At 43.2% G+C, this 18,076-nt stretch overlaps 1 protein-coding gene across 5 annotated transcripts in view; it reads right to left on the bottom strand.

Moving 5' to 3' along the window:
* The window catches only part of SUDS3 (SDS3 homolog, SIN3A corepressor complex component), a 39,989-nt gene that overhangs the window by 20,656 nt on the left and 1,257 nt on the right, over positions 1-18,076 (bottom strand). For all 5 annotated transcript variants that reach the window (XM_036993309.2, XM_073223710.1, XM_073223711.1 and 2 more), the window contains 6 exons: positions 16,286-16,355; positions 14,276-14,331; positions 12,660-12,731; positions 9,964-9,983; positions 8,518-8,674; positions 808-903 (listed from right to left, as the gene is read on the bottom strand). In XM_036993309.2, coding sequence (XP_036849204.2) covers positions 808-903; positions 8,518-8,674; positions 9,964-9,983; positions 12,660-12,731; positions 14,276-14,331; positions 16,286-16,355 — 471 coding nt within the window. The remainder of the gene's footprint in view (positions 1-807; positions 904-8,517; positions 8,675-9,963; positions 9,984-12,659; positions 12,732-14,275; positions 14,332-16,285; positions 16,356-18,076) is intronic.

The raw sequence follows: 18,076 nt of genomic DNA, 5'->3' as shown, positions 1-18,076 counted from the left end.
TGATTCTCCTACTAAATGTCATGGTGCCCAGGAATTTAAGAATTCACAGCCCCATCTTACAAAGTTCTATGATGAGAAGGTGGAATGGGATTCACTGGGTAATCATAATGGTTAGAGCAGAGGACACAGTGAACAAAGAACTTCATCCTGAATTTATGAAGCGCTTCCGTTCTAAAGATCTGAAGACTCGTGCAGGCAGACACACACACATGCATTCATGGGCTTATTACCCCAGTAACTTAAATCCTGGTATGTCCTGGCCAGTTGGCAGACAAGTAATGAACCATTTTGTGCAAATGGCTATTTATGATCTCCTAAAGAGGGCAGAAACAACACTTTCTTGTGGTCCCCTCTTCCCATTCCCATTTTTATGATTATAGGGCTTTATTATACCTGACTGAAATCTCATTTGCTTTAACAACAGTTTGCAATCCACTGTTGTAGGGATATAGATAACTGAGGAAAAAGGCAGATATCACTGTCCTCATTTCACAGATAGAAAAATTAAGGCACATGAAACTTTCAGTTGCCCTTGAATCTCCAAGCAAGCACTGAAACCCGGCTGAACTTGCAACACGAAAGTGCCTTCCCCAATAACCGCCCTCTACAAATCCTCTCACAGCAGTACCAACGGAGCACTCCAGTAATGAAATGGCCACCCCCATCTCATGAATATTTTACGTGTTTTCCAATCAAATATGACAATTCCTGTGGGACAGTAGCCACAACAGATACTCAACCAAATGGATAAGGAAAGGATCCAATAATCCTTTTTTAAAGTGATTAAAGCTTGATGCAAATGGATATCAGGAGCAGGTTTTCTCCTCTTGTCTGGGATGGGGACAGGATCATTGGGTCGCCTCCGCAGCTTTCTCGTCATGATGGGTTTCACCTCCATAGAATCTGTGGCAAGAATGGAATGGGTAAATCTATCCAAATCCCCCTTGAAGTCAGTAAGAACTTCTACTGTGTAAGAATATATGCCCCTTAGCCACCCAATCAGATTTGTTTTAATGGGGACGTTTGGTCCCAATGGGGCTTAAGCCAGACCCCTGTATCACACTGCAGAGAGGGTCTGTACTTAGAATATTCAGACCAGCTGGCCTAAGTGCACATTCCTCTTAGTAATGCAGCCTAGCCCTGCAGTCTACCATTGTAGCCCCTGCAGACATCTCTCCAGCACCCTGAAAATCAGCAATTTTTTCTCTTCTTCCCTCAAATTAGGAAGTCACAGAGTTGTAGGTTCTTGGGATTGGCAGGAACCTTCGGGTCATCTCAAGTCAACTAATTCTTGCTGTTCCCATACCAGATGGGTGAATTGAAGCCCACTTATATAAAAGGCTCTTTTAGACCACTGGCCTCAAGTGCCAACATTTTTATCAATCTTTGTTTACAAACTCAGACTCTTTCTTTTATAACCTTTTGTAACAACTTGGTATCAAGAATGACATAATGAAGCTTCCAAATAAAGTCTCTTTTTATTCTTCTTGACTTACTTCTGCAGCCTAACACCACTGCTGCTGACTCCCCTCACCTTAGATTCTCTCCTCCTCCAGCTGTTCACTGCCACACAGATCTCTCCTCTCCTGATTTACCTCACTGGGGTCCTGTTTGCTTCTTCTGAAATGCTATCTCTGGGACCTAGTCAGTTCTAAGCCTGTACCCCAATAAACCTCTGATCACTAATTCCAGCTCCTCCCACCCTTCTGAACAGCAACCTATACCCTACAACACTATTTACCCTCCAGGATCCAAGTGAACTCATTACTTCTCCTTGTCTCTGTTCCCAAGGCTGCCTACTCTTCATCCTAGGGGAATCATCTCTCCCCCTCTTTCCAGCCAAACAGAATCTGTCATCTGTGGCTTCTCCTCCTTCACCCAGGCATCAAATCCACGAGATAACAGCAGTTCTGCCTTATAGCTACCTCTCAAGTCCATCCCCTCATCATATCCTCACATCACTCAAAGGGATCTTCCTAAGACACAAATCAGATCATTTTGCACATCACTCTTCCATTTAAATATTTCAGTGGCTCGCCACTCTCAACACACTAGAGGCCAAGTCTCCTTTCTGCTCTTCCTCCCTTCTCCTTCATCCACACATACCTTGTTGTGAGCTTTTAGCTATTTTGTAACCCAAAGGTGCCTTATTTATTATGTCTTCAGGCCTTTGCACGCTGTCCTCTCTGCCTAGCCTCCTCTCTCCTGCCCAGCAAACTTCTATATAACATCCTTTGAGAACCAGCTCAACTTTCCCCTTCCTGTACAGCTTCCAGAGTCACATCATCTTCCAAGTAACCAGAGCATTTGTACACACCTCTGCTACCAAATGCCACACTATAGGGGACATCTGACTTCTACCCTGGCATGGAATCTGTCCCACCCCAACACCTTGCAACAGTTTTGGCACACAATAGGGCTCCACAAAGTTTCCTACATAACTACTAGATGACGTCCAGCCTGATGATGAGATAAAGTTAACTCATGACTAGGCACAGTGTCAGCAGAGGAACAGGACAGCCTCATGGAATTAAAATGTAGCTCTTTCACTACAGCAACATGAGAGATCTGAGAACATATAATAAACACACATACAAAGTCAAGAGACATTCCTGCACGTTGCTCTTAAGAGAAATGGGCATTACTGGTTTTTCCCTGTAATATAGAGGTAAAGTGATAAGAAGGAGACCTAATGAACATTCATAAAGGTGTACTTGGAAGTGGGAGTAGAGGAAGGAGGACAAACACACCCAATCCTGGGAAAAAGGCAAAATCCTCTCACCCTGGGAAGCCCCCCTTTCCACCTTGGTCCTGGCAGGTGGGTCTGAATCCTGGCTGTACTGTGCGGCCTAAGGCAGGCTTTGTGAATGCTCATCTCCAGTTTCCTCACCCTCACAAAGGAAGTACCAGTTAATACCTCCCTCCCAGGACGTCCTGACATGACATGACACATGTAAAGCACTCAACACAGCACCTGGCCTAACGAAGAGTTCAGGCAGTGCTGGTCTTTATTATTGTTATTTTCAGCCAGAAAAAACTACAAAGGAATCTTTCTAAAAAGTCAAGGTGCAACCAGCTCAAACAGAAGCTACTTAAAAGGCAACGATGTCAACTGTGAGGCTTTATAACATTAAGACCTAATCTGGCAAACAAAGCATGAAAAAACCTCACCCAACCCGAAAGAGCACCAGAGAAAAAGCACCTAGCACATGAACATTCTAGAATGTTCTGTCCCCCAAAGACTATGGCCAAGTATGCCGCACATGTGGGCTGCCAAGTATTGGGGGTGGGGAGGATGGGCAATGCATGATAGAAGCCAAAGGAAGGTAGAGCTGAGAGGCTCTGGGAATAGCCCAGTCTTAATCACGGCCAGTAAACTCAGAAAATCATTAACTGCATCTATCACTCACAAATCAGAAAACAATCGAATTCTGCTTAGGAAATGGTGAAAATCAATCCATTTTCTTAGCCTAGCCACAGTAATAACCTAATCAATTTTATCCAAAAAGACTATTTCGGTAGAAGGAAGGTGCTCAGAGGAAGCCTCTAAAATTTATCAGCATGTCCCACCACCATCCAGGAGAGTGAGCAGGGGGGAGTCCTGGCCCCCAGGGGTCCAGGCAGAAGAGGCGACTGGAGAGAAGATCAACATTTAGGTATCTCGGCCCCAAAACTACACAAGATTATCTACTTCAATCACTTTGCTCCAATCCCAAGTTTGCCTAGTTGGCTCTGAAGGTAGATTTTTCATGGAGGGATAAGATATCCTGACCACGTGAGTCCGAGTCTGCCTGGAAGGTCTATTTCCCAGGCTGGCATCTTGAGTTTATAACATAACATTCCGGTGGGCTGGCTAATAAGGGCCCCCAGGGGACTCAATGTGGGTACAGTGACAAAACTCAACTTCTGGATGTAACTGAAACTCAGACCTTGGAGGGTAGCATTCCTGGAGAAAGCGCTTGGGCAGGAAATCAGTCTTGTTCTCAGTCATCATGCACCAATATGCACCAAATACAAACTGACTTAAATCAGAAAACCTCTCTGGTCCAGACGACTCTTCACAGGTTTGTTTCAGGGTATACTATTTGTAGAATTAACTGATCAATTAAAACAGAGGCAGGGGAATATATGCAACAGAAAACACTAAACTACCACCTCCTTTCTAATCCATCTCATATATGTGACCTTTAGTGACAGAAGGCCTATTGCTCTATTCACCAGAAAGGAGCGTGAGGATGGCCAAACCTGGCAGGCACAGGCCCCCACCAGGTAGCCCTGGGCGTTCTGGCTAAGGAATGGGAGTACAGGTTGGATCAGTGCTGGGCAGTCATTGCCCGATAGTCCCTATGGAGAGAGATTCCTGACAACATTAATTACCTACAATTAACACTCAATTACCACTTACTGGCTGGCCTTTTGTTCTGCACTTCTTTAGGCCTCCCAGCTCACCTGTCTCCTGCGCATGACTGCAGTAAGAGCTTTATTTTAGACTTTAACCAAGTTTCAGCTATTGAAAAAAAAGTAGGTGCAGTGATTCAAAGGAACATCCTTAAGAAAAAGAATCTAAGTGGCAGAAAGAAAAACCACAACAGAGTAAACACTGTAGCAGTTTAGTAACTGCCCCCAAACCAGAGGCAATGGAGCATGGGCTGGCCCGGAAGCCCACAGCAAACCCCAGCACACCCCGAGGCCCCTCTCTATGGGCTGACAGGCTCTTCATGCACTGAAATCAAGTTACAGTGCCAACAACAAAGGGGTACCTGTAGGAGGTGGGTGAGGGAAAGGCAAAGTAAGAATAAGTCAGGTTTTCAATGGCCAAACTGAGTAGGAAGGGACCAATTTCCATTAGGCCAAAGTTGCCCACAACAAAGGGATGGCATTTAAGGAGTGAATTAATGAAGCCCTCCTCTGCACCCTCAACCAACACTAAATGGCCTGGATTCCACAGTGGCAGCACCAAGAATGACTGACTTGGAGACAAGCCCATTCCTCTTAAATCCGGGTCACCTCTTCCATTCCCCCTCCCCAGATCTGTGTGGGACCTCTTCTCATCACCCTCCTTGACTTCCAAGGTCCCTTGCTCCTTGGCGGCTGTTACATATTGTGTGAAAGCACTCTTCCATCAGTACAACCACATATACCTTTTAAAGATTTTACAATCAGTACAAGTAATCCCGACAATCTCTGCCTTCACTGAGGGGCTCTCTCTTCCTGACACAGCCTTACGTTTGGAAGACATGGAAGCTGTGTCAGATTTGTAACTGCCGAAACATAAGCTCCTTAGGGACAGAGACCTTACCCAGTAGCCTCATTCTGTGAGTCATAAATCCATGTTCTTTGTAGACAGTTGGTTTAAGGTGGTAGTTAAGAGAACATGCATGGAGTCAGACAAATTCTGGCTTAAGCATTATCTCATTGGGGTACTTTGAGCAAATGCCTCCGTTCCTCTGAGCCTGCTTTGCCATGTCAAGTCAAGGGAGTTGCAAGAACTCCAAGTTTACAACTCCCCAATCCCTAAGTGCTTACTCCGTGGGCCAGCCACTCTTTGAAGCGTGTTGCAGGCACCGTCTAATGTTACACCAAACCTCCACAGCAGGTTCTATCACCTCCTTGCCAATGAGAAAAACCCACTGCAGAACCAAGGTCATGACAAAGCCAAGATCATCCACATCCGCCAGCCTATGGAGGTAGCTCTAATGTTTTCACGTAATACCTGGCTCAGTGTAAGCACTCAGGAAACAGAGCTTCTATCTTAGTACTACAGTTACTCACGTCTCCAGCTATGAATCAGTATCTTCTAAAGGCAACTCACAGGCTTTACTGAAGACACGAGTAGCTTCCACAGGGGCCTGAGGGCTGGAAGATGCCCCTGGCGAGGCAAGAACTCACAAAAGAACGTGAAGTTGCAGTTAGTGGGCTGTTGGGAGGAAGGACAGAAGGTGATGTCCTAAAGATAGGAAGAGGACAAATGGATTAAAAATGATGAAGGTTGCCACATTTAAAGCTCATTAAGTTCTCATTGATTACATGGCTTACTTATAACCTTGGCCTCAAGTGCACAGAAAACTCCCACTCAAATAATTCTACCTATAACCTCACAACTCGAAATGTGGTCCATGCACAGCATCAGCACGTGGGAGATGGCTGGAAGTGCAGGGTCTCAGGCTCCACTCCAGACCCCCAAAATAGAATCTACATTTCATTAAGACCTGCAGGTGACTCATAGACACATTCAAGTTGGTGGAGCACAATCTGTAATTCATCCCAGTTTCTTGACTGACACATGAGCAACTACACAACAAGCAGTTTGGCTGTGAGGACAGCCTCCCAATGATCGCCAGGGAGGACAGAGCAGGAGACCAGATACACCCGTTTCTGATGCATTATTTGGTCTAAGCTTTTCACCAGCCTCTTACTCCATATTTTTCTTCAACAGAGCACCATGCTGAACCAGGAGAGGAAACGTAAGCAAGCTATTTCCTGGGCAGAAGTAGGCAACACTGACACTGGGCATCAACCCATGAAGGTGCCATCAGTCACTCAAGAAGAGGAATGGAACCAGGCCTTTAATACAACACCGCGGCAGCACCATCTGTGGAAATTCTAATTATCCTCCTGGCTCCACTGCCCTTCCTCCCAACACGCTATCATTACCTCGGTGGTGCTTTCCACACCAAGGGCACCAAGTGGCTTGAGCAAGGACATCAATACCTTTAATATCCACGGCTAGCTTTAAGCACCTCTGTCATCCATTTTACTGAGTTACAAATGATTTCCCTGCATTTATTTGTCTTTCCTACCCTGGCAGGCTCAGCCTTAAGTCACTGGGGATCCCTGTCTCAGTTAAGATTCTGGCTGTAAAGCTGCCTGGCCAAACAATGTGTATCACTTGTCAATAATTCGGATGCCAAATCACAGGTAAGGTGATGATATCCTTCCCTGCAGATGGAAAGGGAAGAGCTATAAACTGACAATATTTCCCACTAGCCTAATGAAGGCTCCCGAACATCTGGTGGCTCTAGCCGCGAGCAATGAGGCATCAATGCCAACCACAGCCACCATCAAAGAAAATGGTGTGCAGGACAGAAAACAGGTGGGCAGACTGGTACTAGAGAAGGTACCACAGTGCTGGCAGTCTAATTAAAAAAGATTTCAACAGAACAAGATGGTACTGTCTTAGCATTCCATTCTCACCAAAAAACAAAAACAAAACAAAACAAAACAAAAACAAAAAACAAAAAACACGTCATTTCTGAGATCTTCAAGGAATTAACTTCTTTTGCCAAGTCTTTTAATAAGGAAGCTATCAGAGGAGAGACTTTTCAAGAGTCAGACCCTCTCCACCACTTCAGACACAATGATATGAGTGTATGGTCATTGTGGAGCTACAAGCTTGAGTTATCTGGAGGACCCCGTTGGGTCTTAGCATGAGAAATGCAGAGGAGAAACACAGCTCTTGACTGTTCCTTTTAGTTTCAAAAGTCAGCCCCAAGGACTTACAAAAAACAATGCATTTCTTATGGACCCCTACTAAAATCAAACACGCAACAGCCCCAGTACCTTCTGAACATGATTATCAGAGTTAAATTTTGGGGTGTGCAGATAGGGTGCCATTTACATATGCAAGGGACAAACTTCCCACTGACTGGCCCTGCAGTACTCTATTTGCCAATGGAAAGTTTTCTAAGTTCCCAAAGAGCTAGTTCAAGCCAATCCCACCCTGGATCCTTTTACACTTCGTCAGTCTACATACGGCAACAGAACAGTCAGGCCATATTGCTTCTCCCTTATACTTGCCTATAACTTGCTGAGTTCCCATATGCAGGTGACTAAATCCTAGAAGGCCAGGGAAGGACTGGCTCTGAGTCTAATGTAACTTTACTATCTTCACATGAAAATAGTTGAGTTCTGCTACCCCTGCTGCAAACTAATCAACTTTCTCTGAAATGTTCACAGTAATGCCTCAGGGAAGGGATCTAATAGCATAGATGACACAGCCAAATGCCTTTGTTCTCACATTTAGATCAAAGAAAGACAATGCTTTTTCTGTAATGAAGGCAGACTGGGGGAGGGTGGGGGGAACAAAGCAGAGGGATTCCCACCACAACACAGGGACCTGGGTAAGTGACCCATGACCATAACCAAGACCAAAATGGCAGCTGACCCAGGAAAATAACGCATAAGCCAGAGGTTCAAGTCACTATTAAAGGTCTACCACTTACTGAACACCTGTATGTACAGGGCACTATACAAAGCACTCAGCCTTTTAACCACAACCCTGAGAGATGAAGTGCCATCAGCGCCATTTTACAGAAGGGGGCACAGGCTCAGAGAGGTTCAATGGCTTCACTCAAGTACTACAGCTAACCCAAGGAAGGGTGAGAACTGGCCTGTCCTATCAAAGCCCCCCTCCTTTCAAGTTGCTCTGCTCTGCTGAAGAGCAGAGACGGAAGCAGGACAGGAGGAGTACCTGGAGCCCCTTCGGGCTCAGGACCCTGCTCAGCGGTGCTTTAGTACCTCCAGTCAGTTCCATTGTAAGCTTTTCATTCTCAATCATTTTCTTCTTTTCTTCTAACTCAGCAATCAGGTTCTCTTTCAGCTCAACCTTCTTGTCTTCAAATTCTTTCACCGCTGCCTTCTTTTCTTTAATGTAATTTCTTTCCACTTGTTCAGTCTGAGCAAAAGAGAAACACAGACTATGGCCCTGGCAGCCAGGGCTCCAACTTCAAGTATGCCTATGCACTCAAGAGCAAGGCAGATACTGTTACTAGAAATACAGGGAATAGCTGCATCCACATGTACACTTGCAGTAACAGCATGTTTGAGAGCAAGTTTTCCAATAAATGCAGAACATTGAACCATACAACTTCTGCTTGTCTTCATGTGTATACCTCACCTGCTACTCAGGCTATTTCCTCTTCCACATTTTCTATTGTATGGCTTTATGTTAAAGTAGAACATAGGTTTCCCCAAGGTAGTAAATAAACCCTTGTTAAGATCACAGTTTCAAAGGAAAATAGTCTATTCCAGATGAAATATCTATATTCAAAATTAACTACAAGATATGAGTCAAGATGACATGACTATTTTTTGATACAGTTAAGATAAAGATTGACTAGAAAAGATCATTTTTATTTATTAGGTAACTGAACCCCTAAATACTCAAGCAGTGAAATTATACTAAAAAAAATATATGCATAAGCACCCATTTTTTACATCTCACCATTGCACTGAGAGAAGAGCAAGGAGCTCCCTCTTATGGTGGGCTACGGCTGGAGATAATGGGACCCTTCAGGCTGTGACTACTGCATGGGCACTGACTTCTGTACTGAAGTAGTTTCCAATAATGCCGCTCTGATAAACCATGACCTTCTCAACAGTCATGTGTGGCTCTCATATATTCATGACTCCCTCACCAACACACACACACACACCAAAAAAAAAAAAAACACAAAACACCATCGTAGAAGTACATCACTCAAGATTCAGGCCCTCATTTCTGTACATTGCCCTGTGCCTCACACAGAACAAGCATTCAGATGTCTGCTAAATAAAAGGAAGAACTTTACATCTGTCTTCCCCACTGACCCAGAAGGTCAGCTATAAAACTGAACTGCTGAGCCATTTCAGAGACTGAGGACCCATGTAACAAGTTATCAGGCCAATATTCAGACATAGTCCCAAATGGCTTTAATGTGAAAGAAAAGTCAACAAAAAAGCAGTGAGAGGTGACTATCTCCTAATCCTCTGTGATAAACAGAGGCTGCCCAACTAACAAACTAATAATGGAATTTCTCAATTGAAACCAAATGTCCTTTAGTCAAACAGAACAGTGATAAAGGCTTTCAGCCCTGGAAGCCTCCCAGCTATCTATGTGGTGATAGAAAGAAAGGCCACCGGAGTGGGAGAGCAAGATTCCAGTTTCAGAAGGAGCCTGTGACCCCGAAGATCCAAGGTACTTACTTCCAGCTGGAGAAAGAGTTCTGAAAGAGATAAAATGCATAATTAGAGTCACTAGGGTGTGTCACCTTTCTAGACAGTGATGTTAGGATTCATTTAGAAGCAGTAATTACTGTTTGAAAGCACGGTTACACACAGCAAATGTTTTCAGCGTAAAGTGTTGATACACATGAAGGGGAAGGACACTAGAAGCACTCGTGTCTAACTAAAATTTGGCCCTGAAAAGAATCGGCTCTAGCAGATCTGCCCAAGGACAAAAGCAAGCAATAGGAACCAAACTACTCTGGCAAAATGAATATAAAAGGTATCCCTCCTTTCACTCAGAACATACCCTCCAGCATCCTGCAGGGCAGGACTGTCAGGAAGAAACAATGCAGTTACTCTAGAAGCAAAGTCAACTTGGATGTGTCTACAGCATCGTGTGAAGGGCTCTGTGTGGTAAGGAAGGACATCCCCAAGAACGCAGGGGGTTCCAAGCCCTCCCGGGGCTTTCCTCCCAGGCTGCCAACCCTCTGTCCAGGCCCTTGCCTCCCCCAACAATGTCCTCTGGTCTCTCTGATCACATTTCCAAGTTTCTGATAGAATACAGCTTACTCCAGAGACCTTTCCTGAGGACCCTTCACTTACCAACAACCCCATACACCTCAAAGTATCCACCTGACAGCATGTAACAGCTCATTCAGTACCCACTGTGTGCCAGGTAATGAGGAGCTGTTTACCCAGCAGCTCCCCCACCTCCACCACTAGATTATAAGCCCTATGCAAACCCAACACTTAGAACAAAACAGGTCTGTGATTCTCATCTGTGGGTGAGAGTGGAGCTGCTACATACCATTCACAAAGACTGCTGGTGGATCAACAACTCCAGAGATTGCTGTTCACATTTTACCATGGTCTCCCTTGCAAATCTCATAAATTCTATGGCTCCTATCCCATAAGAAAGCACATATGCACACTCACATGTACTTCATAAAATTTTGAAAGCCTCAGCAACTCCAGATTAAGAATCTAGATGTCAATTAACAGTTGTTGAATGAGAAATTAACTGACAAAAGGGCCAAGCCACTCATTATTTTCCAACTCCCCAGAAGCCCTGATGGTTCTGGCAAGGAGAGGCACTGGGAAGCACCAGGAAGCACATGAGCCCAGGCACTGCCGCCCACCACGCTCACTCCCATGACTGCTTCAGACTTCACCACACACGAACAGCCCCAACATCTGAAGAGTGCACCATTCAGAGAAATCACACCTGCACCAAGTCACACTGTCAATTAGCACTTAGAGCAGGTGGTGGCAGTTTTAGAGAAAGGAGCCAGACACCAGGCACTACTACCACAGGCGGATTATCTCTGCACGGAATATGCTTTTTAAAGCTCCAGCTGTGACTGATTTGGGAACTCTTCTGCATTTTTACTTCGGGGGACTAAGAATGGAATTAAGAAAAAGAGCTCAATACTCTGCAGTTTGAGCTTCAGAAAAATGGCTCACATCAACCTTCCTTCTTACACCTTAAACCAATTCCATGAGATATTAGCATTTCCCTGACAGCTGGAGAAACTGAGGCTTCAAGAGCAAATACCTGCTTAGAAGTGTGAGACCTAAGATGTTCCTCCTTTCCCTGCTAAAGGGGGCTCAGAAAGAGGGCTGAGGATTTTACAGTGCCCCAAGGAGATGCATGAGTTAGAGTGGAATGGTGACCATAAGGGCAGGCAGAATGTGTCTAGGAAGAAAGCTACTGGCTCCCTCTCTGTGTTCCCAGTGCCCCTGCAGCCCTCAGCTCCTTTTCTCTCTGTTGGGTGTACACTGGCCATCTACCACTGGGGGACAGAAAAGATGTCATCAACATAAAGTTCAAAAGTCACTGGATCAGAAAGCAAGAGGACGGCAGGCAGCCTGATGAGTGGCATCCAGGCCTCATTTTAAAACCCAATTACTTCTACCACTGCGGGAATAAGCACCAAGCAGACACTCAAAATGCTGGCTGATGAGGAGCTTCAAAATGTAACATTTACAAAAGACTTCCTGTAAGTGCAGGAATCTGTGCTTACACACTTAACAGCCATCACATCTTCACTTGTTACATGATTCTCTATTTAACTAATAATGTTTGTTAACTTTACATGTTGGGGCACCTTCTGTCAATGAAAACAATGAGTTCCCTGAAGTCAAAGATGATGAGTTAACACTGCTTCGTACCGCTCACACAGCTTAGATCTACGAGATGTTCAACAAATTGCTGTTGAAATAATACACTTACCATGTACAACAGGCCAAAAGCATACTTTCTCTCAAAATGCTTGTACTACCTGAAGGAAAAAACAAGGACATCCTTTCCTCCCACAGCAGAATCCAGGAGAGAAGCTGCAACCCTTTTCCACATCAGCTCCTCTGATCATACATGAAGCCAGCCATGCAGACATAAGAAAGAATGTGCCAACTCCTCTTGAGGCACCAAGGACCAGAACCTGGTTGCAAGGAGCCACGACGAGCAACCTCAGCTACGGCTGTTCACTGCCTCCCCCCGTGAAAAAAGTGAACCAGGCTTATGTAACCGGGGCTTTGAGGTCTCTCATCCCCCAAACTCTCCTTCCACTGAGATATTTGTGATACATTTTGGACAATAGCTCTTATTGCTTACTGATAATCAGCAAAAGAAGGAAATCTGAAGATGACTCATTTCCATGCACAAAGAGCCTTACCTGCATTTCGTATCCTCTCTTTGTACTGCTGATCTAGTTTTTTCATCCTCTTCTGATATTCCTGCAATGTACCTGATTTTGAGATTTACAAAATAAGAAGTTACTCTGAAGAGCAAGCTGCTCTACATTTTGGTTCCTAAAATTATTTTCCAGCACCAGCAGTGAGGATTTTAGTATAATCAGAGTAAAATACAAACCAAAGTGAAGCACATATCAACAGAGCTAATTGGATCTCAACTGGTTCTCAATGAATACACAGAGCAGAAATTGCTCCAACTCTCTAGCAAGTGAGGGGGAGTAGAAAGGTGCCAGCATTCATCCTCAGGCTATTCTGATCACTTGCTTTTATTACAGTTGGCGTCATGGGCTTCCCTTCCCTGAAAAAGCTCAATCTCCTCTAGTAAGGCCTAGATCAATGTTGTCCAGTAGAACTTTCTCTGCAGTGGTGGAAATGTTCTATGTTGCACTGTCCAATATGGCTAGTGCATGTGGCTATGAGCCCTTGAAATGTGGCTCATTTAGTACAACTGAAGAAGTGAATTATTAACTTTAATCAAATTTAAATAGCCACACGTGGCTGGTGACAATAGTGGACAGCTCAGGTACAGACTTTTGCTAAATTCCTACTCATTTCATTGCTCTTCCCCAAAGCAGCTATTTTGAAGTTCCCAGTTAGGGTGGGAAGTGTTTCCTGATCATAATGCCTTAGTGGGAAATAGCAATATAATCTTTTTCAAAATCCCTCACTCAACCATGCCAGGTATACCTCACGGACTTGCTAGAAGGACATGTATTTCTTTCTTTGGCAATACTTCTATTACCACAAAAAGCAAAAGTAAAAATAAAACAAAGATGTGTGATTGCAACTCATGGGAACATTTTCATTATTAAGCAGCAATCAGTACGAGATGGGCTAGTCCAAGCAATAAAAGTACTTAGTGGAAAAGAAGTTTCACTGATGCAAGGACTCCACAAAGGGAAGCCAAAGAGCAAGGCAGCAGCTAACTGTCCCTGAGTCCTAGCGTGTCCAACAGCACAAGTCACTCCGCAGGCATAATCTCACCTACTTCCATCTTCCTCATTTTGCAGATTAGAAAACAAATTAAGCAAAAGAAAGTGATGTGCCCAAGATCAAATTTCCAGAAGTGGTGAAGCTGGGATTCAAACTGGTGGTGAGACTGGACAGCCTGTGCTCTTAACCCCGGTGCTGAACCACGTTTGGCAGGTAACAGCATTCAGGATACAATCCACTTTTAATTTACCAATCAAAACAAGGAAAAATATAGTAAAGACAGCCCACAGTTCACTAACATTTAGTTTAGAAAGAATAGTATGATTTTATTTACTCTTAGGTAACAATGTCTCTCCTAAAAACATCCAGCTTTAGACAACAGTGGTTTTCAGCCCATGCTCTACAGAAAGCCCTATGTGAGATTTCAAAAAACCATGAAAATCGCCATTTTACTGACAGAAGATAGCAAAATATACACTGCACAGCTAACATCAGCCACATCAAATTTTCAATCATTCCCACAGAGAAGTGAAATACACAGATTTCAGAGGTTTATAATATTAAGAAGTATATGTAGAAATGAAGGATTAAAAAACACACTAACCTTCCTGAAGCTGTTGCAACTGTCTCTTGAGAGAAGCCAGTTTATCCTGATACATCCTGTAAAAAAAGGGAAAGCCACACTGAAAGACAAAAGCATCAGTGCTCAATTTCCAACTAATCCACCTTAAGGGAACAGCATTAAGGTCCTTTAGGGGAGAGACAAAACTAACAGCCTGCTGCTGGTTGAAAATGCACTACAGCTAAAGAGGTCAGAAAGGGAGAATTCCACATTCCTGAATTATATCCCCATTTTGTATATTCTCCTGTGTTACCTCATCTTTAGGAAATTAGTCTAAAATCTATAAATATGAAGATATGCAGATTTTAATAAACAAGTTAACATGATAAACAGGCAAGAACAATACAAAGAAAAATTGAAAGTGTGATGATGCCATGTTCCTCTGGATTTGGAAGGGTTCAGTCACACACATACACGAAGGCATTAAACGCAGCTTTTATATCAACTCTATAATTAGACTGTAAATACCAAAGGTGTAAGGATTATGCCTTCAGCATGTTTTTCTATATAGATATCATAGCTATATAAGCACTAAGTTAATAAAGCTTCATGTCATTTTCAAAAGCACTACTTTTTTAGGATTGAAAAAATATTTAACAGCCATTCAGTAACAAAATTTAAAATGCAGGATTTATTTGCAGCCCCACCTGAATAAAGAACACACAGCAATCACAAAGTCAAAGGAGCTGGCATACTAATTCTTTCCCCTCACGCCGAATGGATTATAGGCAATTACATATATATACTCTGGCAAGTCTTTGAGTGGTGGATCCCACACATAAATCACATGTCAGCAATAGTTTTGCTTCTACCTGAAAACACCCCCAGTTTCACAGTGACAAAAACAAGATTTGCAACATGAAAGAATGCTGTCCAAAAAATAAAAGGCACAACAGCCTCTGGATTGCTGAAGTAAGGTCTACAAATACAACCCAGCTATCCGCAGGTTGAGGAAGGAGTAGGCAGGATCTGAGAATTACACTGAGGGTCAGATTTTTTTAGGGAGAATTCTGATGTACTCTCAATGCTCACCTTGAATTACACAAGGCATTCAATTTTAATCAAAAAAATTTTTTTATCAAGTATTCAGGGACATGCTCAATTTCAAAACTGTCTCTAAAGAATGCTTCAACATAACCAGTTTTGGAGAGGGAAGGGATGTGAAAACTGCACACAAGTATCTGGACCCCAATATATTAAATTTTCCACCACACTGAGTGTGCCAGACAATGCCTTTGAAATCTGAGTCTGTCTTTGAAAGGCAATATTAACAGACTGAAGAAGTAAACAACAAAAAATTCAGATTCAAGAAAAGAAAATAGCATATGAAAATACATGTAAAATGGGTCACGACAAATCGACAAAAAGCCTCAAGAGAATAAAAATAAAAACGAAAAGCAAGCTGTTTTCAAGGATGAAGCTATTAGAAAAATCCCATGAATTATTAAAGTAATCCTTTATTCTGCACTGGTTAGGTCCAAAGCCTGAAAAGTAGATGATCACAAAACATTTGCAAATAAGACCTATTAGGAAAGGAATGTGGATTGGCTACTTTGGAGATAAAGAATCAAAAAGTCAAATCAAGATTCTCAAAGTATATCCAACAGATACTTATCAGATATATTTTACAGTGTCTTGCATCTGTGTCTTTGACAGAAATAAGTGGTTTTAGTTTCTCTGGGCACATTTAGAGAAAGCCTGGGTGTGGAAAGTGCCCTGGAACAGGAGCCAGAAGCCTTGGGTCACCCTGAGCTCACCAGGCATCTAGCACATACTCAGTGCGTCACACCCCTCTGAGAACCATGTAGCTGTGAAACACCATGTCCTCTATAAAAGACTGATTAAATGTAACAAATTTAAAGCAAGGAAGTCACCCATATACATACATAGTCTTTGGAAGCACTGTAGTCAAAACCATACACATAAGGTCACTATAAAGATCTCCTTGCCAATTCTGTGTTCCAGAAAAAGAAATACAAAAATCATACTCACTGTTCCTTCATCTCTACATAGTCTTCTTCATCGTGCTTTGCCAGATCAGTTTCACTAGCATCCTCTGTGTCTAAGTGAAATCAAGGAAGAGTTTGTCAAGAACATAATTCGAAGAGTTGTAACACCTGACACTTAATAAAACTTTTGAAAAGTGAATTTCACTCCGTGCAGGCCTGTGTGAAGCCATCAGTGAAAAATACTACATTCGGTTACTTCAGAAAATGCCATTCCCACTTTACACACAGCCAGGTTTATGCAAAGAACTTGCCTTTTCTGACGTGCAGCCAGAGAACAGGGTGCATCAAGACACAGGCAGGCATGGTCAAGGCTACTTCTGCAGAAGCAACCCGGGTAGTTCAGAAAAAGGAGTTGAGGGTGTAAGGCTGGAAAACTACAGGCAGCCAAGCCTGTTTGCTACTCCAAAACGACCTGACATGTACATTCTCTTCTGGTACGTGCCCAGTTTGAACCCTTAACAAATTTTACGCCGCATACCTATAAGGGAGAATCTGAACCAATGAATTGAACTCTAGTAAACTGAAATGCTTTCAAAGTTACAAATAATGGGAGAAGAAAGGAGACAAGATGATCAAACAGAAACTGTTTTATAATATTTTAAACACGGTTCTTAAAATAAGCAAATGGCTGGAGTGTCTGCATAATTTTTAGCAGCCCCACTTGAGGGGGGAAAAAAACGATTTTGGCTACACCCCTCCCCTTGTGGGCATTAAAAGCAGTACAAGTGATTCACGAAAATCTCTGGTTAAGCCTGGTCTTCAAATGTAGTCTAACCAAAAGCAATTAGTTCCTTCAACTTTTTATCTGCATATGCAGCTACCTTATTAAAGACTATTGCAGACCCAGTTCTCGACAAACTCTTCTCGCTTCCTTCAGTGAGTTCCTGTCATGTGCCTGCCACGATACTTGGCACTTGGGGAACTGAGTTGAATAAACCAAACTCCTCGTTCCGGACAGCTAGTCTAGCCTTTTGCTCCCCCACCCTAGTTTGTGCCAGAATATTCCACTCATATATTCCACCATATAGTGCTTTCTTTCCCCTGTCCTTTTATATTTCTTCACCTTTCTCCTCCTCTAGCCAGCACCCTCCTCAAAACATCCAAACAGTGTTTCTCACACTTGCCAAACTGTAAAGCCCAGTTTGAAAAGCAAGGCTCTGAGAGACAGTAATGATAATGTTGAAAACACCTATTGAGCATTCACTGAGTGCCAGGGTAAGTACTTTACACACGTATCTCATTTAATCCTCACACCTATGCTAGGAAGACCCCCTTACAGGTGGATAAACCTAATCTCAGAAGCTTAAATGTCTAAGACCACAAAGCTGGGTTAAGTGAGCCAAATTTAGACCTATTGAGACAGGGACCAGTGAGTGTAGTCAGAGTAGGGTGAGGGCCTCCGGTTAAAGCAAGGCAGGATATTTACAGTCAGGGCAATGTAACTACATGCAAGGAAACCCCCTACCAAAACTGTGTTAAACATTAGGCTCTGGAGTCATTCTTCAGTGAGATAAATTAATATTCCCCAGATAAAGGAAAGTAGCCCACGTTTTTGTTATGCTAATTGTTTGTAATCATGTGTAAGATTCACCTTAGCATGCTCAAGGCCCAGGCCTATGTGCAGTCTTTCCTTTCACAGCTGATGAGGTGATTTGCAAACTGGGCAACTAATTTAGCATGCAGGCCCAGCTGTAAACAACATAGTAAAAGGCAGGAAAGATTCCACCTTAAAGATAAGATTGCATTTTAATACCCAGGAAGTTAAGAACATTCT

The sequence above is a fragment of the Manis javanica genome, chromosome 15, assembly GCF_040802235.1.
Source record: "Manis javanica isolate MJ-LG chromosome 15, MJ_LKY, whole genome shotgun sequence".
NCBI lineage: Eukaryota > Metazoa > Chordata > Mammalia > Pholidota > Manidae > Manis > Manis javanica.
This window is presented reverse-complemented; position numbering and strand designations above follow the sequence as displayed.